Below are 27,051 nucleotides of genomic sequence, written 5' to 3' on the forward strand. Positions count from 1 at the left end.
TAATATGAGCATGCACTTTGGAGTCAATGGGTTTGAGTTCAGCCTCCACCACTTACTAACAAGGTGACTTTAGGAAAAATTATTCTAACAATGGGTAAACCTTAGTTTTCTTATTTAGAGGAAGGCAATAATAGCATCTCATTACATTAGGAGCAATATGATTAAGGTACTCCACACTAAACAGGCATCCAAGGCATAGTATGTCTTTTGTTATCGACTGATTATATTGTTCCATCAGTTTTCAAGAAAAAGAAAGGTTCTCTCTTCTGGATCAGGTTAGTATCTCTTTCTAAGTACCTGACCAACTTCCTCAATTTGGGGATTCTAGAACTGAATAGCTCCTAAGACAGAATTGATGCATGTGATTTCAGTTGTGCTAAAAGATTTACAGTTGCAATAAGCCCTAATTACTAATGTAGTAATTATCTCATTGTTTATAAAATGGTGTGGAAATTCCATGAGACCTGAAAAAAGCAATCTCTCATTCTATCCAATTATCCCCCCTTTCTTAGACTGAACTGAGGAAGACTAAGAAGGCAAAGTAGCAAAGATGTCTAGAAGCATGGGTTCAGAAGGCAGACCGCCTGTAATCAGATCTCAGCCCTACCACTTAATTGCTGAGCTGTAGTTTCACCTCCTGTGATAGAATAAAGTACCCTCTTCATAGGAGTTAAAATTAGTAAGGTAATCTGCATGAAGCATCTGCTGCTGGCTATTAGTAGAGATTGGGAAGATAGGAACCACAATGTTTTCATGCTTCTGTGCCAATTCATGCTGGAAAGTCATAATGACAAAGACGAAGGCAGAGTCTTGTTCCTTCTTTCTATTTATTTGTGGGGTTTTTTTGCTTGGTTGGTTGGTTGGTTTGGTTGGTGATTTTCTCCCTTCCATAAGGCCTTTACAGGCTTCGATAGAATATAACTTGATTTCCCTATCTGCAGCCTGACTCTTGGGGTTTCACTATTGTTTTTAAGACAGTAAGGTAACAGAACTGGTGAGTCCTACATAAAACTGGAAGAACAAAGGTTTTGTAAGGATGTCTGGAGTAAAAATGGAAACTATCTCATTCTACCCCAGCATATCCTATATTAATGTTACTCAGACTTAAACTATCCCCAAAAGACTGGGTAAAACCCATCAATTATCTTTACAACTGATGATTCCAAAGGTGGTTAATACCTTTGGAATTAATGGTTCCCTGCCATTGAATTTAATGTTGAAATTAGGGCACGATTTGAAATTACCCTCTGAGCTGCTCTTGGATGGGTTCCCACTGGAAAAATTCTTAGGCAAGTTGAGAAAGGAAGAAAAATTGGAATAACAGTAACACTCCAAGGAGAATCCCTAATGTTTTGCTCCATTGCCTGTCCTCCCAAAGTTGCACCCAAACCAGTTGCAAAGCCATGCTATAAACAGATCTGGCACCTACAGCTTGTTCAGTTGACACACAAATCTAATCTCTGTGAGGGCAGGGGTCTTTTTGGTTTGTTTTTTAGTTGTAAATGGACAGAATGCCTTTATTTTGTTTATTTTTATGTTGTGCTGAGGATCAAACCCAGTGCCTCATGCATGCTAGGCAAGCGCTCTGCTGCTGAGCTACGACCCCAGCCTCGGGGGTCTTTTTTGATTGGCACATTGTAGGCATTCAATCCTTGTTAAATAAAAGAGTAAAAACAAAGTGACAGATCAACCAGAAGATTGTGTACTCTGGGTCTCTAAGTAAAGACTGAAAGGATAATTTTTTTTCCCATACTAGGGATTGTTAACTAAGTGTCCCAGACAGGCCTCAAATTTGCAATTCTCCTGCCTCAGACTCCCAAGTCACAGGGATTATAGATCTGCACAATCACACCCAGCAGCAATTACCTTTTAAAACCCAGGGTTTAGCAGTGCCACTGTGCTTCATCAAGGATGTCTCATGTTTTTCCAAAAATATATTTATTTTTAAAAACAAAAATCAGATAAGTTTTATAGAGTCAAATTTTCCAGAAACAAACCAGAGTTCGGATTCCAGCTCAGAGTGAAAGTCAAACATCAGTAATTTCACGCAGAAGTGATTTCTTTCTACAGGAGATAAAACATTCTGCTTGACTGCAAGCACTCAATTCTCTAAATCTGATTGTACTTCTGCCATCATTTTATTCCATTCCAGGGCTCTGGCATGCAAACGAATCCATCTCTAAAATTCAAAATTTCCAAATTGAGATGAGCGATTGCTGGGCTTGGGTTGGGGTTTATAACCAATTCGTTCATTAATCATTTGTTCCCGGCTCTTGGGGTCACTGCTGAGCCCCATGGCTCCTTCTCCATCACTGCCTCCTACAACATCCACATCTTCCTTCTGTTTCTTACGGGTCTGCAAGCATAAAATTTTTAGGATTTAAAACATTTTTTAAATTAACCAAATGTGTATGTAGCACTTATCATGTACTAGATGGGCTGGGTTAAAGGACAGGGTTCAGGACTAATGAAGAAAAAAACCAAAATCCTAAGTTTAAGATAGTTATGGGTACAAGAGAGACATTGGCATGCAGTGATAAAAGACAGAACTCTTTCTCTCCAGGATGTCATGTCACAGCAAACAGACTATGACTACATAGGGAGATCATGGCTATGACAGAGGAAGGCCCACACTGCCATACTCCAGGGTGGAAGAGTTGGGGGTGTGGTGGAGGAGGTTCGGAGCAGGAAGCTGCACCTGGAAAACATGAGAGCAGTGAGGGGGACCAAAGGGTGTTTCAGCAAATGCACTATTCAAGACAATGCACGGAAAAATAATAGGACAGTAAAACAACCATCAAAAATCTACAGCCTGACTGACTCCACGAGGCTACAAGTCTAGAAAGTTTTATGCTTAACAAAAGTCTGTTTGGGGGCTTTGTTTTGATTTATTTTTTATTTTTTTTTAATTCCTGGTACCACTCCACAACTTACAGGGCAAAATTCATGATGTAATGAAAGGGGGAAAAAAAGCTGCAACAGATACAAGACCTTAGTGTATGTGGAACTGACCCTACCCTGCATTATTGAACAGCTGCTCTTGATGCTACTGTGGTCTGACAGTCCTGAACAAGGGGTTCCTGTTTAAACTGCAGTGACCTGTCTGACTATGGGCCATTATTCTTTCTGTGACAGATTTTTACAGTTTCTCTAATGCATTTGGGACAACTATCTCCAACTAATTTGTAGCATTCCTGACAATTCTCCCTTTCTCTCCTAAGAACTGCAGCCCTTTCTGCTGTGTTCAGAACCCTCTGCTACCATATCCAGCACCATAGGGACTTGCTTAGGGAGCTTCTTCCACCAAAATTGTCCCCTTTTGTAGGTCCATAATTTTTCCACTATAATTTCCAAAATCATTAGAGTTCCCATCACCCACCATAGTTACCACTTCCAAAACTTCCTCCACTGTAACCATCGTATATCTACCACATCTGCTACCTGGGTTTCGTATCTCCACAGCCTTCTCTACTAATATAACCAGGACCACCTCCAACTCGGTGATAGCCACCATGACATCCTCCATGACTCCCTCTTGCTGCCACCACCTCCACCATGATAATCTCTTCTTCCACCAAAGTTTCCGCCATAGTCAAAAGTACTTCCACCACCTCCAAAGTTTCTTCCATGGCCCCAAAAGTTGCTAGATCTGCATCCCTGATATCTTTGTGATTCAGCAGAATGAATCTCTTGTTTAGAAAGGGCCTTTTTCACTTTACAATTATGTTCACTAATAGTGTAGTATTCCTGAACAACTTCTACCAGGCTCACAGAATCCTCTCTAGAAATAGTCTTTGGTTCTGCTTCATATACATGAGCCTTGTATGGTCATACACACATCTCTTAATCCACTTTTTTTTTTTAATTTTCTTAGTTGTAGATGGACACAATACCTTTTATTTTATTTATTCATTTTTATGTAGTGCTGAGAATTAAACTCGGTGCCTCACGTGTGTGCTAAACAACACTCTACCACTGAGCTACAACCCCAGCCCCTCATCCACCTTTTTAACACAAGGGGAAGTCACAAAACCAAAACTCTTGGAACATTTTATTTGGGGACATCTCATTACCAGTACAATCTGTGAGTATGCCTCATTTCTCCAAATGTTCTCAAATTATCATCTGTACTCTGAAAGAAAGCTTAGACCACCAACAATTTTCTCAACTGCTCTGGTTCCTTTGGATCCTGTCCCTTCCCTCTCCAGGGGCAGCAGCAATCAGCATCCTGGCCTTGGGGCAATCAGGTGGCAGTTTTACTGCCATTTTGAGATGAGACTTGACTCTTTCAACTCAAGTTCAATATAGGACGAAGAGAAAGAAGCCAGGCTTCATCCTGTTTTCAGAAAAAGGTTTGGCTCTGAAACCACAAGTGACTAAGGATTCATAAAGGATGTCTTAAGTTTGATCATTTTCAAAAAGAGACTAACAATTATGCCCAAAGTACCACCACCTAACTGCAAAGATGATATTAGATGATGATAACTTTCTCTAAAGCAGAAAAAAAGAGGTTTAATTGGAGTTCCTTACTAGGAGAGCAGCTCAACTGCTCAAATCCCTAGATTGACCACCACTATATGCCCCCTGCTGATGAACTGTGAGCACTTAGCTGCCAATATCAAAGTATTACAATGAATCAGATAACATAGGGTGTTAGAGTTTGTAAACAAGTCAAAATAACACCTGACATTTTGCCAGGGGAATGTTAAAGTTCGTAAACAAGTCTGGATGGTGCCTGGCAAAATGCCAGAGGGAGTGGTTTGAGAAGTAACAAAAACAAGCCATTAAGTGTGGAGATTCCTTATTGGTTGACTGATGTATCTAGTTTATGCTAATTAGATAAGCTGTATGGAATGTATAAATACTGCTCCTGTCCTGCAATAAAGGGCTCCCACTCATGCTGTATCAATGCACACAAGTTGTTCGTCACCCCCCTGTTATTTTGCTGCAGCCGGACTGCGGCAATAGGGATTGAATATTACTAATCTAAAATGTTTGGGTCTTAAAGAGTTTTGGAATTCGGAGGTTTCCAAATTTTGGAATATTCACATAAATTATACAGGTTGATCATCCCTAATCCGAAAATCCCAGATCTGAAATACTCCAATATCTAAACTTTCCTTTTCCTAACATGAACACTAATCTTCCAGAATCTAGAGTCATGCTAGTGTAATCAAACTTAATTTCAGTAAAAAGTAAAATACCAGTTTTCTATTGGTTTCATTTTCGTTTAGGGCAAAATTGTCCCTCCTTTTTAAGTTGCTCTAAAACAGGTCAAACCTACTAGATAATTGCCTTTAGAGGAAGATTAACTCAATGGTGAGCTGACTCTGCAAAGTCAAAGTTCATATGTTAGCATTTTATGAGATTCATTACAACTGAATTTTATACCGTTCTTAAAATTTACCTCCAATAATACACTATCAATATAAATTCTTAAAAAGAAAAAAAAAAAACAAGATGATATCTGGAGAACACTAAATTTGCTGGGATGAAGAAAGGGGAAAAGAAACCTGATACTAGTCTTAATATGAAATTGTATACAATTCACAATAGCTAAACTGTGGAACCAATCTAGATGCCTTCAGTGGATGAATGGATTTAAAAAAAAATGTGGCATATATACACAATGGAATTTTACTCAGCAATAAAAGAGAATAAAATAAAAGAGAATAAAATCATGACATTTGCAGGTAAATGGATGGCATTGGAGAAGATAATGCTAAATGAAGTTAGCCAATCCCAAAAAAACAAATGCCGAATGTTTTCTCTGATATAAGGAGGCTGACTCATAGTGGGGTAGGGATGGGGAGCATGGGAGGAATAGATTAATTCTAGATATGGCAGAGGGGTGGGAGAGAAAGGGAAGGGACAGGGGATTAGCAAGGATGGTGGTATGTGATAGACATCATCATCCAAAGTACATGTATGAAGACATGAATTGGTGTCAACATACTTTATATACAACCAGAGATATGAAAAATTGTGCTGTATACATGTAATAAGAATCGTAATGCATTCCTCTGTCATTTATTTTTTTTTAATTTTTAAAAAAATGAAATGTAAACAATATACAGTAAGGTCAACCATGTTCATGGATACATGGAAGTGATAACATCCCCTGCCACATAATGCAAAATATCTAATAGGACAGCAAATGAAAATAGACTTGAAATAAGCCCTCTTTTGGGAACAATTACAGAGATGAATATACTAATTCTTGCCTTCAACAGGTATACAGCCAACAGTGGAGAAAACAGAAAAGCAGACAATTACAATGAAGAGTGATAGTACCTATAAGAGAGATCAGTACCAAGGGAGAAGGCTGAACTTAACCCAGCTGGGGACTGGAATGAGCTGAGTCAAAAGATGAGAAGGAATTAGCCTGACAAAGGACAAGGGCATTTCAGGCAAAGAGAACCCAGTGTGTATAGGCACTGAGATTCAAGTTAAAGATAACCTGGCAGTGGAAGATAAAGTGGAGAGATAAATAAAGACCCAGTCACAAAGGGCCTCACATGCCACACTAAAGAATTATGACTCTGTCCTGAAAGCCAATGAAGAATTTAAGTTTTATTAGTAGACATCAAATACTGTTTGGCAAAATCACATTTAAAAATACATATTAAGTTCCTCCTATATGCTAGATGCTGGGAACACAATGATGAAGAAGATAGGCATGATTTCTTCAATCAAGATTTCGAATATTAAATAATTTTATAATAAACAATAATTGCAAATTATAAGATTTGCTATGAAAAAAAAGTATGGTGCTTCTTGAGACCCAAATGAGATGAAGGTAGTAGGGACAAGAAGGATATAGCTGACTTAGGTAGGGTCAGATGAGGCCTCTCGGACCAAGTGGGGGAAACAGACTAGGACTGGAAGAAAGGGAGCACTCCAGGCAAAGGAATTAATATATGCCAAGGCCATGGAAAGGATCGATTGTTTGAAATATTCAAAAAAGATGCAAGAAGCCATTGTGTTTAGGATATAGAGAAACAAGGCAAGAGATGAAACTGGAGAGGAACTACAATGTACAGAACCTTACAGGCCCACAAGAAAGAATTCAGATTTTATTCCAAATGCAGGAAACCACTGAGGAGTTTTAAAACAAAGAAAGGCACATCCTGAAAAGAAAATTAAAGATTATTCTAGATACCTGATAAAAAAATGGATTATAAAAAAATGGGAGTAGAAAGACCATTTAGAAAGCTACTAAAAATCTGGGTGTGGTGCCACACGCCTATAATCCCAGCTACTCAGGAGGCTGAGGCAGGAGGATTGCAAGTTTAAGGACAGTCAGAGCAACTTAGTGAGACTGTCTCAAAATAAACTAAAAAGGGTTGTGAATGCAGCTCAGTGGTAGAGAGCTTACCCAGCATGCACAAGACCCTAGACTCAATCCCCAGTCCTAAAGAAAAAGAAAAATAAAGCTAGCTATCTTCTAAAATTGTACAGGGAGAGATGGTTATTGGGTTGTAACTGCGGAGATGAAAAGGTAGACTCTAGATGTCTAGAATCAGACAATTTACAGACAGATTGAATTTAAAGAATGAGGGAGGGCTGGTGTTGTAGCTCAGTGGTAGAGCGCTCGCCTAGCACGTGTGAGGCCCTGGGTTCGATCTCAGCATCACGTAAAAATAAATAAAATAAAGGTATTGTGTCCAACTACAACTTAAAAAAAAAAAAAAAAAAAAGAATGAGGGAAAAGAAGGACTCAAAAATGAGCACTCAGTTTCTGGCCTCAGCAACTGGACAGACACGCAATGGGATGACTGGTTTGATAGAGAAATCGAGTTCTGTCTTTTTTTTTCTTTTTAACATGTTAAGCTCAGTAGGCTGAATGAATAATGACCTCCAAGGCTATCAGTCCCTGATTCCTAGAACCTACAAATTTTATCTTATCTGAAAATAAATAAATAAATCTCTGCAGATATGATTAAATTTAGGAACTTGAGATGGAGTATCCAAGTGAACCCTAAAAGTAATTACATATATGCTTATTAAGGGAGGCAGAGGGAGACTTCACAAACAGAAAAGAAGTGGGAAATGTGCCAGGGATACAAGAATGGAGTGAGGTGGCCACAATGGAGGAACACCAGCAGCCTCCAGAAAACAGAAGAGCCAAGACAGTGATTCTCCCTACAGCCTCTAGAGGGAGCATGGTCCTGCCGACACCTTCCTTGATTTCAGCCCAATCATACTGACTTCAGATCTGTGGCCAATAGAACTGCAAAGAACAAATTTCTGATTTCAGGCCACCCAGTTTGTAGTACTTTGTTACAGCAGTCACATTAAATTTAAGATGTCCACAAATCATTCAAATAGACTTCAAATAAGTATAAGAGTCTGAGGTTCAGAAGTTAGTTACTGTTTTAAGTATTTCCTAAGGGTTTGAAAGTTGTATTCTTACCTCCAAGTCCTTCCGAATGCTCTCAAACTCTTCAATGTCATCAAGCTTCAGTTCCAGGCGTGTTGGTTTCCTTCGCAGCATACTGAGATCAACACTAAGACAGACCCGATGAACTACTGAACTATTTTCAACTCTGTTCAAAAATGGCAGAGAGGAAGGAAAACTGCAGGTGATAAGTCTCAGCTACAAGTATAAAATCAATTTGTAAGCATGCACACTAAGGTGAATGGAGGTATTTTAAAAACTCATTTTGATTTACACGTAGACTTATAAATTCTTCAGGTATCTAATTATACCATTTTTACTACATGAAGAAGATCTACAACCCTATAATTCCAAAACACTCTTTCTGAAAGAACTTACAACAGCAAACAAGCTGCCTATGATAGAGAATTCTTGGTAGCAATCACTTGAATCTAGTGCTCCAGTCACATTTAGGAGCAGTATGGTGGCATATACCTGTTGCTCCGGTTACTCAGAACTAGTTGAGCCCAGGAGTTCAAAGCTAGCCTGAGGAACATAGCGAGACCCCATCTTAAATAAATAAATAGACAAAGGTAACTAGGACATCCTAATTGGGTATCCTTAGGGGCAGAGTGAATACACCATTAAATTTAATCTGCTCTACATGAGAATCATCAGAGATTGTGATACAAAAGTCAGTTTGCCGGGCTGGGGTTGTGGCTCAGCGGTAGAGTGCTCGCCTGGCACGTGTGAGGCCCTGGGTTCGATCCTCAGCACCACATAAAAATAAATAAAATAAAGGTATTTTATTAAAAAAAAAAAAAAAAAAAAAAGTTTGCCAAATCTCACAGAAACGTAAACTCACCAATTCACAAGATTATCCTCAGAATCTAAGGAAATCTTAAATGGATAAGTCATTCATTAAACAAACTCTTCCTGTGCTCCAGCTACAGACTTGAAAGGCACAGTCGCAATCTGTGAGGAAAACAGATAAGAAAACAGGAAATTGCAACAGGGTATAATGAGAAACCTGATGACAGTAATTCAACAGCATCACACCAGCACACAAGGCAGGCCAGGGTACATGTGGTGCACAGGGACATTAGGTGAGGTATCTTGCAGGAAATGATGTTCTGGCTGATTTCTGAAGGGCAGGTAGAGAGAAAGTGCACATAGAGGCTTGAGAGGGCACTTCATGAGGCAATACCTGTGTTAACAAACACCATTTTTTGAAAAAAACAAAATACTCCCCTAGTTGAGATTAACATCTACTGAAACTATGGATAAATGTTTGAATAAAATGAAGGATACAAATAGAGAAAGGGAAACGAATTTTTCTTGAGCTCTGTGCTAAGCTTTTGCTTCCCCATTCTTTAAGTTCCTATTTAACACAAAAACTCTGTGAAGCTGGCAAAATCATCCCAATTTTACGGACACAGAAGTGGAAGCAAGCTGTTCATTATATACATAGGTCAATATAGTGATCATTAAATGACAATGATGTAAATGGCAGTCTTATTAAAGTACGTACAGATATAAATTACTATTAGATGTATCTAGGATGAAACAAGGGACTGTGAAGTATACAAAGGAAGAAACATTTCCTCCTCCCATGAGGCTCTGGACAGTTACAGGTGATATCATCAACACAAAACACTGACACGACTTTTCAAATTATTCTGTACTAAATCAGATACTGTCTTCTACCATATTTCAAAATAAAGAAAAGGTAGGGGAAGCCAAAGCCCAAAGGAGATGGGGAAGGGATGCTTAGAGGGAAAAAAAAAACAGCTGGGGGTTGGGGAGGGGGAGTGAAACCTTGCCACGAGGCGGCAGTATAGAGTAATAGTTAAAGCGCAGGCTGTCCTCGCGAAGGCCGAGGTTCCCATCCCACGACTTTACCTACCCTGAACGATTAGCGCCATTTCTCACTGGATCTTAGTTTCTGTCTATACTCCGTCGTGTAAGTTAATTGACGTAATGCACTATAAGCTTCTCGAACATAAATTGGCACTTAGCAAAGCGCTCAAAAAATAAAAAGCTATTATTTTTATAACTATTCCAGGGAGTAGGGTTGGGGAGGGAGTTTGTCCAGTTCCTCGAACAGGAGCATTTTGAGACTGCCCCCCACGCCCCATACAGGGATAAAAACCTTGTGTCGTTCATCCCTGGCGCCCCAGCAGCAGCGGGGCACTGGGCCGTACAGAGAGCTGCACGCAGTTTACCTGAAGCCTTCTTACCCATCGTCTCATTCTCTATCCGACACAAAGAACAGGCTGAACACAACAAAACAAAACCAACAACAAAATCAGGCCGAAGCTCCTCCGCCACGTCTTTATTTTACTCCGGCGCTAGAGGGCCCTTCCAGCTTCATCTCGCTGCGGCCCAAATCCACCGCGAATTCGCCCAGCTCCGTCCGAGGAGCTCCGGGGAGGACTTCCCGACATCCCTCCTCCCGCAGCTGCAAAGTTGCACTCAAGCACTCAAGAGCGGGTTTCCATGGCAACATGCTCCTGGGCTCAGAGACCACCGAAAGCCTCAGATAAGCCCGGGCACCTAGATAAACTCCAGAGTTCAGCCCGGAACCACGCGACTCCGCGCACTTACCTCTTTCCAAGCTTCGGCCCCTTCCCGGAACCTCGTCTCCCACCACGAATCTGGTGCGGAGTCCGCAGAACTACACTTCCCAGCCTGCTCTGCACCTCTCTTCACGGAGAACCTCGTCTTCCGCGAGCTTTCCTCGGAGGCTCTACGGTCACGCCCCCTTCCCATTCGGCCAGAATCTTTGCTACTACGACTCCCGTCATGCCCCGAGAGCTTAGGGCGCTGCGTCGGCTCTTGACCCACTTCCGGCAGGTGACGCAATTCCGCTTTGCTGGGCGCGCGGTGGACGGTCTGAAACCTAGAGCGCGGCTTTCGCTGGGGCTTGGCGGCTCCTGGGCCCGGCATGGCTTCTTCACGAGCTTCCTCCACGGTACAGAGCTCGGGATCTCAGTTCACTGTGGCAAGGAGCCGAAGAGGGTGGGGTCCTTATGGGAAGGGGCCGTTAGGGAGCGGGCTGAGGCCGTGGAGGGCCGAGGAGGAAGGCTGCTGGACTCTGGTATCCTGGAGAGCCCAGCAGCGTTTTCCTGGACCCCAAGAGCTTTCATGTGCTATGTGGCTCTTGCATCTCTCGCATTACGCCCCGAACGGTAAACACTCCGACTGGTCTAAAAAACGGTGCCCTGGAGCGAGGAATGCTCTGGCCAAGAGTTACGTCCTTGGAATTGTAATGAGGCCTCCTAACTCATATTCAATCTGAAAACATTTGAAATGTGAAAATCAGTAACGTTGTAACTTGTTTCCCTTTAGCACCGCATTGGTTTTATCTGTTACCCTTGATATTTCTCCAGTGATGATCAATAAGCCCTGGAAGAATCAAAAAACCTATTGCATTTCAAACAGAATGAAGTAGGCATGTTCCAAAGCAGATCTTTGATTAAAAAAAAAAAAGTCACCAAAAGAACTTAACTAGTTTGTTTTGTTTTTTTATCCACCTCTTATTTCCTATCGGGCAGATTTGAGTGAGAGAATAAAACACCCTCTCCCACCCTCGCAAATCAGTGAAGAACATCTTAACTAGTGCTGAAGCTGCCCTTTGGATTTTAGAGGAAACAGTATTGATTGACGCTCAGGATGAGCATCATCCTTTGGGAAAGCCTGGTAAATTTCTAAGATTGTTTTAGGTTAACCCAACCTTTTGATTTAACAGGCACCCAAAACTAAAGCACCCGACGACTTAGTGGCTCCTGTTGTGAAGAAACCACACATCTATTATGGAAGCTTGGAAGAGAAGGAGAGAGAACGTCTGGCCAAAGGAGAGTCTGGCATTTTGGGTAAAGAAGGACTGAAAGCAGGAATTGAAGCAGGAAATATTAATATAACCTCTGGTAAGATGCAAATTCCAAGTCCATCTTTACCTTCGTGGCTGCAGTTTTCTGTAATGAATGTAATGAATACCTTCCCAAACTTAGCACTCATTTTATAATGAAAAAAGTTCAGTCTTTACACTTGCATCTGTATATTTGTGCTTTGCCTGTCCTTCTTGGCAGCATCCAGAGATTTTGTTTAAAAACAGTTTTTCTTCCACTAATTATTATTAGTTATTTTATAAGTTTATTCAGTGTGTTTTTGGGTTCATATTGATTCTGTTTATTTTCTGGACATCTAACAGTTTGAGCATTAGTTTGAAACTAAAGTTGTTAAATAATATCCGTTTTACTTTTCCTGTTATTACCCCAACTGAAATAACTTTTTTAAATTAAAAAGATAATAGTTACTTTTATTTTAAAGATCAAACTATGAAGTAGAAAATCCTGTATTTCTTTTTAATTGAATGAATTTCTTTTGAGAATTTTAAAGTAACTATAAAAATACATAATTTTTTTCTGTAAATGAAACCATAATATATAAACTTGTTTTGTAGCCAGCACTTTTCACTCTATATATTATTCGTGATATCTTTCCATGACAGTAACAAGAATTCTACTGTATTTTTAAGATAAAATTATATCTATTTATCATAAAGTCAGACAGTACAGGGGTATAAGAAGAAAAGAATCCTCTGCAGGAAGGACTTTGTCAGGTTTCTCATCCTTCCACACTTTTTCTACATCGTATATATTAGTGACTTTTTTTCTTTTTTTAACTTTTCTGCTGTTTTTAAGACTAACTGCTTCATTATTGCACCTCACATTTTTCATTTAGATGTACATATTTGGTGCAAGTTTAAAAAATTAGTTTCTAGATTATCCAAAAAAGCCTTATAAAAGGGAATTTTATTTTCCTGGTAATTATTTCCGGTTTACTAATTAATATTTGTAAGTGTTCCTGTACTGGGACTGTTCTTAGCAAATAGTCTTAGCAAGTGTTAAAATAATATTTCTAGTTCACCTTCTGATTAGAAGGCTAGTAAACTCATTTGCTAAAGATGTTCTGTACTCTTTCTGATCTCATCTAAACTATGTTTATAAACTGAAAATGGTAAATTATAAAGTGTATAATAGGCATTTACCTCTCTTTAGGGTCATATACATACTTTGTTAAAAATTATTTCTTTCTCCTTATTTAAAGAAGGTCTGGTGAGGACTGGGGTTGTAGCTCAGCGGTAGAACACTTGCCCAGCACGTAGGAGGCGGCCCTGGGTTTGATCCTCAGCACCACATAAAAATAAATAAAAGACGTTGTGTCCAACTACACCTAAAAAAATAAATATTAAAAAAAAAAAAAAAAAGAAGGTCTGGTGAGTTGCTAATATTGCATATTCCTTTTGTAGGAGAAGTATTTGAAATTGAAGAGCACATCAGTGAACGGCAGGCAGAAGTATTGGCTGAGTTTGAAAGAAGGAAGAGAGCCCGGCAAATCAATGTTTCCACAGACGACTCAGAGGTCAAGGCTTGCCTTAGAGCCTTAGGGGAACCCATTACACTTTTTGGAGAGGGCCCTGCTGAAAGAAGAGAAAGGTGACTTTTCTAAATATGTACTTTTTTTTTTTTTTAATTCATCACGGGGTTCTAGTTGCAAATCCAGTTGATCCTCTAGCTGAAACTTTAATAGAATTCTCAGTGTTATCAATATTTTAAGTTGTTTTTATATAGCTTTAACCCATAATCTGATTTTAGGCCAATTTTTACTCCAATATCAGCTTTCCTTTGTAGTGTGAAGAAGGTGCTAAGACACTCCCTTCCCACCCCAGTATGAAGTTGTGAGTTGGATAAACAGTTGTTGTTGAGCTTTGAAAATTTACACATCAAATATATTCTATGTCAGTGACACAAAACATAATGATATATATTTTGGGATATAATTACAGAAGCACTATCCTTGAATAATGCTCCTCTTGTGATATTAAGGTTGCGCAGTGTCATAGTGATATGCACTTTTGAGGATTTTTCTCTTGTCTCTGTATCCATAAGGAACCATCTCTCCCCTCTATCATCAGGCTTCTTATAGAGATGGTTTGTATTTACTCTGTTTATTTAAGGCCCTTACTCCTTACTTTCCAGCCCCTTGCAAAATGATTGACCCCTAACACCTTGAAATTGCTCCCTAAGATCCCTAACCCATCTTTACTAAGACTAGCCCTAGTACACTGCCTGTCACTCTGCCTGAAACTCTCCCTCTCCTTTATTCCCATACAACCAAATCCTTCTGATTTTCCTCCTATTTCTCTACCTCATTCTCGCTTTTTCAGCCTCTTTTCCCTACCTAACCTTTATAGGCTGCAGTTCTTTGTCCTTATCCTATGCTCACCCTTGGAGATCAGTTCCACTCCATGGCATCATTTACTATGTATGTTCTGCTGACTTCCAAAAATTTCTGTCACCTAGAAGTACTTCCTACAAGTACTTCAAACTTGAGACAGCTTAATTGACATTTGTGGCCCACTCTTCTATTCCCCTTACAAATGGCACTATCATTCCCACAGTTCTCATTTGAAAACCCACCATACCTCCTTTGTTATCAGTCAGCAAAACCTAGTCTTTTCTATTTGGGAATGTACCTCCAGTCTATCTGTGTTCTTTCACATCTAGATAGTTGGTGACAGCTGAAAATGTGTTAATTGTTTGCTTAAAAACCTACAGTTTCTGGGCTGGGGGTATATAGCTCAGTGGTAGTATACCTGCCTAGCATGCACAAGGCTCTGTTTTAATCCACAGCACAGGGGTGGGTTGGGGGGTCCTCCCATGTTTTCTTCTTATACTTGGAATAAGAAACCTCTAGTCATGACCAAAAAGGTCTTCAAACTCACCTTGTGCCATTCTTCCCCAATTTTCTAGACAGCCACATTGGCCCTCCTGAGTACTCAAGCTTTTTTCCTGTTTTCTACTAATCTTTTCTCTTTTTGTTCATACTTTGCCTTTTAGAGTTCTTTTATTCTTTTGTTTCAGCACAAATGCCACCTGTTCAAAGAAGCTTTTCCTAACACCTGATCCTTGCAAAGTGACCCCACCAATATTTTCTATCAAGTGTGTTATTTTTTTATGACTCAGAGAGTTTCTACAGTAATACACAGTGTGATTTTGCAGCCTTTATTCTTCCCTTTTAATCCATTCTCCATACTTTTCTAGGGATCTTCCTCAAATGTAAACTCTTCTTAGAATAACACTAACAGCTCTTTGTGACGTGGCTCCTACTTAAATTTCCTCCTTGTACCCCATGCTTCAGCTCTACTGAACTGTTTGTGATTCCGAGCTTAACGTGGTTTTCTTACCTCCAGGCCTTTACATTTGTTTAACTCTCTGCCTCAACTCTCATTTCTCCATGTTTTGGGGGTGTTTTTATTTTTTATTTTGCAGTACTAAGGATTGAACCAGGGATGCTCTACCATTGAGCTACACCAGCCCTTTTTATTTTATGTTGAGACAGGGTCTCACTAAGTTATCCAGGCTAGCCTTGAACTTGCAATTCCCTTGCCTCAGCCTCTTGAGTCACTGAGGTTACAGGTGTGCAGCACTGCACCCAGTTCATTTTCCCATTTTTGACCCCTTGGCCTGACTACTTGAAGACTCAATTTAGATAACATTCTATCTGTGAAGCTTTCCCTGGTCCAAATAGCTGGCTTAGGTGTCCCTTCTATATTCTAATTTAGCATTCTGCTCTTACTGCTGTCATGATACTTAAAATAAGAAACTATATCTCCTTGTTACTTTCTGTCTTCCCCCCACAGCTATGCTACTTGGAACCCAGAACTATTTCTTTGAATTATTGTTTACTTAGTACCTCAGTTAGTATCCAGTGCATTGTGGCCTTGAGTGGAATGTGGTTGTCTTCACTGTCTAAGTGGTAGCAGTGTACAGAGTGGTTAACTCCAAATGGGATAAGAAATTGCTTATAGTTGAGTTTAGGAAATCTCAAATAAAGAAGATTGGGTAAAAGAAATCACATGAAAGTTTAGGCATGCCCATTTGACTCCTACAGAAGGTTGGTAGAGTTGTGAATGAAGTTTGAACAGAAAAAGAAAAAACATAGTATATGTAGGGTTTGGTACTCCCTGCAATTTTAGGCATTCACTGGGCATTTTTTTCTTTCTCCTTTCTTTGTAATAGGGATTGAACCCAGGGACACTTTACAACTGAGCTATAGCCCCAGTTCCTTTTTATTTTGAGACAGGATCTTACTTGCTGAGGCTGCCCTCAAACTTGTCCTCCTGCCTCAGCATCCCAAGTCACTGGGATTATAGGCCTGCACCACTGTACCTAGCTTCTCTGGGGATCTTGAAATGTATCCCCCTGTAGATGGGGGCAGGGACATGGACTACTGTACTTTTTGACAGTCTTAGCTCAACTCTGTTTACATATTGGTCTTTTGTGTTACAGATTAAGAAATATCCTCTCAGTGGTTGGTACTGATGCCTTAAAAAAGACAAAAAAAGATGATGAGAAATCTAAGAAATCCAAAGAAGAGGTAAAATACGTTTTTGGTTTGACAGTATAAACATCAAGAAAATGAAATATTTGTGTCATTTTCTCTTCTCAGTGGATTGCTTTGTCAGGATAAGGGGAGAAAAGGCTTGGAGGGTTCTTCCATTCAGAAACAGTTTCTGGCGATTGTTTGTGATTCTTATGTGAATATCAAAGGATCTAAGTGAGTTTTCTATTCAGGAAAGAACTAATAGCATTCTTGGTGAACTTACTTAGAAACCAGAGCCATCTAATAAGACATGGAAATACAGTAGAAAGCACATATGCCTGACTTCAGGGCAGGTATGCTTCAGACTTAACATTTCTGCTCTTTATTTGCCTTTCAGTATCAGCAAACCTGGTACCATGAAGGACCAAATAGCCTGAAGGTGGCCAGGCTGTGGATTGCTAATTATTCACTGCCCAGGTAAGCAGAGCCTCTAGAAGAAGAAAGAAGCATATTTTTTCTTGTTTACTCTGAGAGAATGAGGATCGACTCTATGATGATAGTGGTTATTAAATGAAGCTTAAGAACCCTTGTTGACAGCCTTTTTGTTCCTGGTAGCAGTGTTGTTTCTGTGTCCCAGGGCAATGAAACGCTTGGAAGAGGCCCGTCTCCATAAAGAGATTCCTGAAACAACTAGGACATCCCAGATGCAAGAGCTGCACAAATCTCTCCGGGTAAGGTGTTTGCAATGATTGTTTGATATCTTCTATTACTAGATTTTTTTACTTCGAACCATCTCAAGGAAAGTAAAGGTAACTACCATGAATATTCCTTCCTGCTGGATCTGCTATGACATGCAAGGCACTGTTAGTTAAGGTGGCAGGAACCTACTGTGCTTTGTACACACAGAGGCCACTGGTTCTATTTTTGACTGCTCCATTTTAATTTGTTGCAGCTGTGCTTCAGACTGCTATATGGTCTTCTATTGATATTTGCTGACATAGAAGTTAGTATTACCAGGCTAGAATATAGCTGGAGCTTCAAATAAGCCTGATTCCATTCACCAATACAAGTGTTTTCTAATAATAACAGTGAAAGTATAAAATCTTGGGGTGGGTTAAAACTGAAAGATTGCCCCTTTTTTATGGCAGAAAAGCCAAGGAACTCTTGGATTACCCTATTAATGTCATCATTTGTCTTCTTTTTTTAAGTCTCTGAATAACTTCTGCAGTCAGATTGGGGACGATCGGCCTATCTCCTACTGTCACTTTAGTCCTGATTCCAAAATGCTGGCCACAGCTTGTTGGTAAGTTTTATTTTACAGTTGACATTTTCCTAAATGGGGATAGGTCCAGAAAAAAATAAGCATTTGTCATAGCTGTCTAGTTCTACTTCCTCAGTTTCTCATGATCACACCATACTACAGATGCAATATAGTCTTTGTTTCACCAGGGCCCCAGAGAACCATAATATGTAGCAGACTGTCATTTCTTGACACTGGCATTTTTGAGCAGATCATATGGATTATAGACCAAGTAGTGTTCACTCCTCAGTTTAGATAGCTATTTTTTGTTATTGTTTTTTGTTTTAATTCTGTTACCTACCTAAGATACATAATCCCTGTAAGATTCAGTGTCCTTATATATAAAAGTGAAGTGAGGTAGCATTTGTAAATCATTTTGCCTTGATAATGCCTGATATATGGTAAGAACTCAGTAAGTCTTAATTTAACTTTATTTTCTACTTAACACGTATGCAAAAACTCTTGGGATGTAATAACTTTGTTTTGTTTTTTGGTTTGTTTCATTGGTTTTCTTGCAGTGCTGGGAATTGAGCCCAGGGTCTTGCACATACTAGGCAAGTGCCCTACCACTGAGCTATACCATCAGCCCTGTTTTGCTTTGTTTTTGCTTATTTTGCGGACTATGGTGTCTAGTAGAGAGGAAGCTTATACTGAATGCATAGGAATTATGCAACTAGGCAGAAATTGAGACTGTGCTCCAGGAGAAAGCCGAAGAACTATACAGATCACCTCTCCAAGCCTCAGTTACCTTAACTCTACTTTATTGTGATTTAAGAAAATGTTTTGTTCTTTTTGAAGTTCTAGAGATCAAACCCAGGACCTCACGTTTGCTAGGCAAATGCCCTACCATTGAGCTACATCCCTAACCCAGTTTCCTTAACCATAAAGCATAAATGGAAATCCTGCCGTATCCTTGGAGATAGTAGATACGAAAGTAATTCTTAGAAAATTTCCAAAATAAGTTTTGTTTTTTTTTTAATTTAGATACTTTGTAGATGATGAAATGCTATTCAATTTAAAATAGGACATGATGGTTTCATTTGTTCTGCCTTCCTCATAAATTGATCCAGAAATTAAGGTGAATAGCAGCAATGCTGTTCAGTAGGATAGCAGTAGGGTCCAGTAAAAGCCCCTGGTTGTCTGAGACCTGGTTGTATCTCTTCTTCTATAGCCCTTCAATTTATTAGTCTTTTATTATTTATTTATTTTCTGTCTGCCACTGTAAAGTGTATAGGGGGTGAGAAGAGATTGTCCTTTAGTAATGTTACCAAGGTACCTTTTCCTTCCCAGACCAACCCTGGCTGAGATGCTTTCCTTTGTATTTGATAGGAGTGGGCTTTGCAAGCTCTGGTCTGTTCCTGATTGCAACCTCCTTCACACACTTAGAGGTAAGTTAGAGTCTTGTTTAGATCTGTTTTATCCCCACCGTGACCTCTTATAAGTAGTAAAACTCTGCCTCACACTCAAACCCAGTACACACAGCATCGATTCCTGATTTCATTTGATGTTGTTTAGTTTCTCGGACTCCAAAGCCAGAATGTAATGACTTCTTACCATACAACCTTTTTCTCATATCCATCCACACTCAGGCATTTTATAATGTCTGAACTAATAAACACAAACCTTTAATGTTTTACTTTTTTCTAATCTAGCTTAAATATTAGTTTAAGTCTTTTTTTTTTTCTTTTTAAATGTTGAATTAGTCACTTTATTTATTTACACTAAGGGGTAGTATGTACTGGAGATTGAACACAGAGCACTTTACCACTGAGCTACATCCCCAACTCTTTTTATTTTTTAAGACAGGGTCTCACTGAGTTCCTTGGGGGCCTCACTAAGTTACTGAGGCTGGCCTCAAACTTGCAATCCTCTTGCCTCAGCTTCGGATTATAGGCATGTGCCTGGATAAATAGTCACTTTAATACTTTACATGTCCACACATATTCTCTGATATATTTTTATCTGTATTGTTCATCGAAATATATATTGTGCTGTAGGTTATAAAGAAGTGAGAACCCTTTAACTTTCTTTTTTTTTAAGGCCATAACACAAATGTAGGCGCAATTGTATTCCATCCCAAGTCTACGATCTCATTGGACCAAAAAGATGTCAACCTGGCCTCTTGTGCTGCTGATGGTTCTGTGAAACTTTGGAGTCTTGACAGGTGAGTATTACTGTGCCACAATTGCTACCTCCATCTTAAAGTACATAAGTAATTGGTTGGCTCTCAGCAACTCAGGGTTAAAAAATCTGATATTTGACCCCAGCAATAAACTAGGAGTTAAGGTAAATTAGTGTGAAAATAGAGTGGGAGGTTTCTTTTTTAGACTTCTTTCACCAGAGGAGTTGTGCCAGGTTTTTCTGGTTAACTTTGAACCTCAATTTGTGCCTCCAGCATAGTGGCACTGTTTCCAGCTGCAGATATTTTGGAAAGATCCAGCCTACCTCCTACACAGTGGGTTAGCACTAGAGAAATGCGTGGTTTGGTAGATGGACTGAGGATAACAATCTTGGTAGCCTGTTCGTTGTTAGCTCACAGCCACGGGGGAAAGGAAAGTGAGGTTCTGTCTGGCAGCAGTGCCAAGAAGGTGGTGTCATCTCCCACTGGCTCCATCTCTGACCTAGGATATATTTATCAACTACAACAGGTTTTTGGGTTTTATTTAATTATTTTTGCTATCCCCCCAAAAAAAAATTGTGGATGTACCCTGTTGGTTTAAGACATCTGAATTCAATTACTTAGTTTTCTTTCTTTGGGAAAGCACAGAAAGGTTTTGATTCCAACATTTTTTAAAGAGCTAATTAGTGTCTGTTCTGCCAAATAGGGTCTCATCTACAAGCCAGCAAGTTTTAATTGGCTTTGGTAATACTTAGCAATGTTTATTCCCCTGGGGCTCTGGTTAGTTCTTTGTATGCACATTGACAAAGTTCCCTTTTTAATTGCCCTCTTTAGAGTTCATGTTTATTTCCTTCACCTGTGTTTGATCTTTCTCTGGATACTGGGTAGCAGAATTTCATGACCATCAAAAGGAGGCCAAGCCTCTGTCTACTCAGGATTTCCTTTTTCCATTTGGATTCTTGAATAGACTAAGATTTGAGAAAGATTTATCTGTAGCCCAGTTGTACTAAAACAGTTTGATTTCTAAGTATGATTTGAAAGTTTTCTTTTCAAAATCCAAGTACTACTTTGGTGCAAAGTGACTACTTTGCTTACTAGGCAGAAGTGTCTCACTTTTCTCTAATACTAAATTATGTGGTGTTGAGGGTTTAGTAATAGATAATTGAGGTGGTAGTCAGCTGGCCTTATGGGCACATGAAATAGTCCCAAATCTTTTAAAACCTTGGGAAGGAGCTTAATTATTGTTAACCCTAATATTTTAACAAATTGTAAGCATAGTTACAACTTAGCCACTTGAAATGTACAGAATGGGTATATCTTCACAACAATAAATAAATCCAATAAATATTTACATGACTATAAAGTGGTTTACTTGTCTATGTTTGGTTCCTTTTCAGTGATGAACCAGTGGCAGATATTGAAGGCCACACAGTACGTGTGGCCCGAGTGATGTGGCATCCATCAGGACGTTTCCTGGGCACTACCTGGTAAGCCATCTCATTATTTTCCCATTCATACATGCTTGTGGCATTTTGTTAATTTTTTTTCGTTGTCTGCCAAGTAAATTTTTAGAGCAAAGATTTCTAGTAGAATTTTTGTGAACTGCTCAGAATCAGAGAAAAAAATATGATATAGTGAGAACTAAGTGTATTTGCTTTTAAATTGTAATGAATGACTTAAATATGGGTTTTTACTATACATTGTATTAAAATCTCTCTGGCAACTAATCAGTTTCTCTTTCTGGTTCTGTATCAGTGAGGCTAGAATCTGGTGGTGAACTTTTTCTTTGAGGTATAAATTAACATCCGGTGAGATGAGTTTAAGTTTATAGTTCAGTCTTGACAATTGCCTACCATCTGTGTGACCCACACCCCTGTCAATATAGAGAAAGTTCTCTCAAGCCCCTTCCTACTCAGTTCCCCTCTCCAAAACAACTACTCATCTGATTTCTGTCTTTATAAGTGAATCACCTCTATTCAGACTGTCTGAGCTCATTTGTGTCTGGTTTCTTTTTACCCAGTGAAACATTTTTAAGATCCAATCATGTAGCAGGTGTCAGTAGTTCCTTTTTATTGCTGAGCAGTGGTGTATTGTGTGCATGCGCCACGGTTGGTACTGTGATAGACACTCGGTCTTGTTGATCAGTCAGAATAAAGCTGCCCTAAATATTCTTATACCAGGCTTTTTGCAGACATGCTTTTTTTTTCCTTTCTCTTGAGTAAATTCCTAGAAGTACAATTGATAGTTCAGAGGATAAAACTCTTAAACTTCTAAGTAGTGTTTCAAAGTGGTTATACCATTTTACATTCCCAGAATTCTGGTTGCTTCATATCCTTACCAACATTTGGTGTTGTCAATCTTACCAGTTTGTCTAAGGTAGCCATTGTGTAGTGCTATCTTAAATTCTAATTCTTATTACCCTAATGACAGTTGGTATTGAATACTTTGTCATATGTTTACCATTTGTTTGCATATCTTCTTTTGTGCAATGTTTAGTTAAAGATTTGTCTTTTTTTTTTTCTTTTTTTAATTGTAGATGAACACAATATCTTTATTTTCTTTATTTTTATTTGGTACTAAGGATCGAACCCAGTGCCATGCTGTACCACTGAAACACAACCCCAGCCCCACTTAGTCCTTTTTTAAATTGAATTTGTCTTTTTTTTTTTTTTTTTGGTCTTTTTCCACATGCTTAGCCAGTTCTACCACAACTATTGAAGAGACTTTCCTTTCTCTGTTGAAATTGCTTTGGCACCTTTGTTGAAAACATTTGACTAGATATATGTGGGTGTGTTTCTGTACTTTGTTCTATTCCAGTCTTGTTTTTGTATGCCCAGCATCCAATATAGGGCCCTGTAAATATACAAAGTTCAACAAATAATGAGACATAATGACAAAATGAAAAGAGAATATAGGCAAGAGAACCTTTGCTGAGCCATTCTTAGGGAATTCTGTTCTTAAAATAGTTAACTAGAGTAGATTTACAGCAAGTTCAAGGTTTCCCTGTTAGTGCCTAAGACAGGTGTTCTTAGCTGTTGAAGCATTATTTGTTCCAGAAAGGAATTTCTTACTCACATGGTTGAAAGAACAGTTTTGGAACCATTAAGTTAAGCCACAGATACGATAGTAATTTGCACATTGTGGAAACCAAATCAACCTGCTGGTTGATTGCTAGTGTAATTCTTCCTTTTCTTAGCTATGACCGTTCATGGCGCTTATGGGATTTGGAAGCTCAAGAAGAGATCCTGCATCAGGAAGGCCACAGCATGGGTGTGTATGACATTGCCTTCCATCAAGATGGCTCTTTGGCTGGCACTGGGTAAGGCTTCTTTCACAAAGCCGGGGCAGCTCAGTAGTGTCACCTCTTAGATGTGCCTGCTTCCCCATAGAACTGGATTCAAAGTGTTTATTTATATATTATTTTGTCAGGGGACTGGATGCATTTGGTCGTGTTTGGGACCTACGCACAGGACGTTGTATCATGTTCCTAGAAGGCCACCTGAAGGAAATCTATGGAATAAATTTCTCCCCCAATGGGTAAAATAAGCTCATTGAGTGAGAGGTGGAGAGGGTGCTTGGTCAGTCACTACTCTGTTTTCTAACTTTCATACTACATCTGATCCACAGCTACCACATTGCAACTGGCAGTGGTGACAACACTTGCAAAGTGTGGGACCTCCGACAACGACGTTGCGTGTATACCATCCCTGCCCATCAGAATTTAGTGACTGGAGTCAAATTTGAACGTAAGCCTCCCTCCTGTTTTAGGCGTAAACACTACACAAGTTCTGCACATCAGTGGAGTGCAATCCAGGCTGAAGCTTAACTTAGAAGTAGAACAGGGGAAAATTTGACCTCTGTTAGAGGAGCAAGTTACAATTTCCTTCCTCTGCTGTACCCCTGGGCAGAGCTATGGCAGAGCATGAAAGTGGGGCTGGAGTTGTGGCTCAGCAGTAGAGCACTTGCCTAGCATGTGTGAGGCACTGGGTTCCAGCCTCAGCACCACATAGAAGTAAATAAGTGTATTCATCTTCAACTAAAAAATAAAAGCACTTAAAAATTTAAAAAAAAAACCAAAAAACAAACCATGAGAGTAAAGACTTGTGAATGCTTTGCTTCATTCTTTTCTCCATGGACATTCTAAGGATATTCTGAAAAGTAATATTAATCTTGTCTACCAAGGAAAGAGCTAGATTCTTTTGTCACTTCTCAGTCTGCCTGTGGTTGTCCCTTTTTCCTGGAGGCCTCCTAAGAATATAGAACCAGGCCTGGCGTGGTGGTGCATGCCTGTAATCCCAGCAGCTCAGGGGGCTGAGCAGGAGGATCACCAGTTCAAAGCCAGCTGCAGCAAAAGCAAAGTGCTAAGCAAATCAGTGGACCCTGTGTCTAAATAAAATACAGAACAGGGCTGAGGATGTGGCTCAGTGTTTAAGTGCCCCTGTGTTCAATCCCCTTTACCAAAAAAAAAAAAAAAAAAACATAGAATCAATATGTTGAGTTTTTAGTTTTTCTAGGAATAGAAATGCCTTCTTTTTCAAAATAGTATGTTTGGGCAGGTTTTTGTTTTTTTGTGTGTGTGGTTTTTGGTTTTTTGTTTGTTTGGGTTTTTTTGGTAAGCTCTTGAATATTTGATGAATTCTCAGGCACATTCCTTTCTTTTCTCCAATAGCTATCCATGGGAACTTCTTGCTCACTGGTGCCTATGATAACACAGCCAAGATCTGGACCCACCCAGGCTGGTCCCCATTGAAGACTTTGGCTGGCCATGAAGGCAAAGTGATGGGTCTAGACATTTCTTCTGATGGACAGCTTATAGCCACCTGCTCATATGACAGGACCTTCAAGCTCTGGATGGCTGAATAGACAAGACCGTGGAAGAAGGACTCTAACCCCAATCTCTCCCTTAGGAGCCATTTTCCTTAAAAGAAAAGAATTGATGTGTTTTGTTCTATCATGTTTTCTGCCAATTACCATGTATAGACCCTCAGTAGATTTGGATTTTCACGTCAGCCTACTCCGAAGAGGCAGCCCAGTCCTTAGGTGATGGTGAACTCCTTTCGTGGTTGAAAATGAAATTCTCATCTTCAGGCCCATCCATGAACCTCCTAGACATTTTTTATTGGTCTTTCTTTGAATGCTCTCAGCACTCAGGATTGTGACTACTCTCTGCATTTTTAATTCTTGAAACTTGGCTTCCCATGACATGGTATGTGCTTCAGGGCTGCATGTGATCCAGTGAGCAAGGTAGCTGGACTATATTCTGAAAGTCCTTGAGGAAAGAGACACATCTCACCACATATTGGTTGAACAATGTCTCACGGCAAGTCCCTGGAGTGGACAGCAGTTATGCTGATGTTTATACACTGAAGCTTTGACCCCTTCCTGTGAAGTTCACTTGGAATGCTAACTGCATCAGGAAACTGAGAACTGAACACTCACCTCATCAGAAAATGCCTTCCATCTTGCTTTGAAGCTTAACATCCTTCATACTACCCTAAAGCAAGGCCACTATGTCAAGATTCAAAGAAATTTGTAGAAAGCAAACATGATGTCTCTCTTGTACACTCTCCTTGCTATGGTTATTTAAAGGATGTACTTTGTGTATTAAAAGGTACTTCATGTCGAAGTAACTGGAAAAAAATCCCTAATAGGCATTACTAAACATAAACCTTTTTCTCTTTATTACTCACTTGCTAGGAGTAAAATCCTACCATAAAAACTATCCTTTAAAAATTGTTTTCTATAGTTAAGCATTTTCTGAACCCTAGTCATTTGTCCAAGGAGTATCTTTTTTTTGGTTTGGGTTATAACATTTCAGATATGAATTAGCACAATTTCTCCTTAATCAGCACTCTTAGTTTTGTTAATAGGGGACTGTTGGCCTTATCACCAGTAAACTGTGCGTGGGCTCCGTAATTCTTACTAGTTGGGCATGTAGTGATTGCCTTCACCCTCTTACCGCAGGAATATATTTTCTGGCCTCTGAAATTAGTAAATTCACATAAAAAGAGGAATTTGGAAGAAAAGCATAATAAGGAAGAATTAAATAAGGGCTAATATAATGGTTTCTCCATTAATGTTCAAAATCCTTTCATTGGCCCATCCAGAGAGGTTGAGAGTGGCTTTGGCTCTATCCTGCAAATTATGAATATGTGATATATAGCTAAACATGCTGTTTTTAATCTGATTTCATTTATAACCAAATCGATGCATATCCTGTTCAGTTGTTAAGCCTCTGAATTCTTGGGTCTGTCCTCACGGCCCTAAGTTGTTGTTTAATAGTTCTGTTTTCTTTGTAGTTTGCCATGAAAAAAACTTTCCATCACCATTTTTGTAAAATGATGAACATGAGTGTACCCCATGCAGCTTGGGCATGGCGCACTAACAGTGGTTTGCAGTTTCTCAGGTGTAAATCTTATTTTTCCCTTGGACTCACCTGTTTGTTTGCTTTTTGGTGGTGGTTCATGAGGTGGTGGTTGGGTTAAAAATATTTCATCTAAGCCTTTAATAGAACAAATATCTGGTAGAATATCCATTTCTTCAAACACCATTATAGAAAGTAATAGAGAAACACAAAGCCAGGAGTGGCATTTCATGATTATTCTGAGCTGAACATCATGGCCACCACAGAGCAGAACATTTACTCCCTACCTCATCAGTGTGCCAGCACATTCAGACATCTCCGTAGTCCTCATGACCATATGAGTTTCTTATTCCCTTTTTATAGGCAAAACTGCAGCTCCAAGAAGTGACTCACCAAAGTTATCCAGCTAGTAAGTTATAAAACCTGAATCTGAACCTTAATCTGTCTGACCATTTCATCTTATAAAGATTCTACAGGCTTTCTTGAGTAGGTTGGCC

General features: G+C 39.4%; 2 protein-coding genes across 3 annotated transcripts; one reads left to right on the forward strand and one right to left on the reverse strand.

Annotated features, from left to right (window-relative positions):
• Positions 1 to 1,921: 1,921 nt before the first annotated feature.
• On the reverse strand, positions 1,922 to 11,134 carry Cdc26 (cell division cycle 26). Of its 2 annotated transcripts, none has more exons than XM_046451407.2 (4): positions 10,988 to 11,134; positions 9,246 to 9,355; positions 8,417 to 8,549; positions 1,922 to 2,356 (listed from the first exon to the last, which is right to left on the reverse strand). In XM_046451407.2, the coding sequence occupies exons 3-4, from the start codon at positions 8,495 to 8,497 to the stop codon at positions 2,180 to 2,182; spliced, it is 258 nt and encodes an 85-aa protein (XP_046307363.1). In that variant the 5' UTR covers positions 8,498 to 8,549; positions 9,246 to 9,355; positions 10,988 to 11,134; the 3' UTR covers positions 1,922 to 2,179. The 2 variants fall into 2 exon arrangements, with proteins under 2 accessions (XP_046307363.1, XP_046307364.1); XM_046451408.2 differs by lacking the exon at positions 10,988 to 11,134 and adding an exon at positions 10,621 to 10,762.
• Positions 11,135 to 11,231: 97 nt separating this feature from the next.
• Prpf4 (pre-mRNA processing factor 4) lies at positions 11,232 to 26,767 on the forward strand. Its single transcript, XM_046451409.2, has 14 exons — positions 11,232 to 11,354; positions 12,132 to 12,309; positions 13,695 to 13,881; positions 16,738 to 16,825; positions 17,169 to 17,248; positions 17,409 to 17,502; positions 17,980 to 18,074; positions 19,401 to 19,459; positions 20,112 to 20,235; positions 21,588 to 21,677; positions 23,387 to 23,509; positions 23,620 to 23,727; positions 23,818 to 23,936; positions 24,860 to 26,767. Exons 1-14 carry the CDS (start codon positions 11,328 to 11,330, stop codon positions 25,051 to 25,053), a joined length of 1,566 nt encoding a protein of 521 aa, XP_046307365.1. The 5' UTR covers positions 11,232 to 11,327; the 3' UTR covers positions 25,054 to 26,767.
• The last annotated feature ends 284 nt before the right edge of the window (positions 26,768 to 27,051 follow it).

Source organism: Marmota monax, unplaced genomic scaffold, assembly GCF_021218885.2.
Source record: "Marmota monax isolate L192 unplaced genomic scaffold, Marmota_monax_Labrador192_F-V1.1 WCK01_AAM20220418_F8-fsc00020, whole genome shotgun sequence".
Taxonomy (NCBI): domain Eukaryota; kingdom Metazoa; phylum Chordata; class Mammalia; order Rodentia; family Sciuridae; genus Marmota; species Marmota monax.

What these genes read in the sequence shown, in the direction of transcription:
- Cdc26 (XM_046451407.2), bottom strand. Translation starts at nt 8,497, where the DNA reads ATGCTGCGAAGGAAACCAACACGCCTGGAACTGAAGCTTGATGACATT. An exon ending in GCATTCGGAAGGACTTGGAG is followed by an intron (nt 2,357 to 8,416) that starts GTAAGAATACAA and finishes TTATGCTTGCAG; the next exon opens with ACCCGTAAGAAACAGAAGGA.
- Prpf4 (XM_046451409.2), top strand. Translation starts at nt 11,328, where the DNA reads ATGGCTTCTTCACGAGCTTCCTCCACG. An exon ending in GGCTCTTTGGCTGGCACTGG is followed by an intron (nt 23,510 to 23,619) that starts GTAAGGCTTCTT and finishes TTATTTTGTCAG; the next exon opens with GGGACTGGATGCATTTGGTC. An exon ending in ATAAATTTCTCCCCCAATGG is followed by an intron (nt 23,728 to 23,817) that starts GTAAAATAAGCT and finishes TCTGATCCACAG; the next exon opens with CTACCACATTGCAACTGGCA.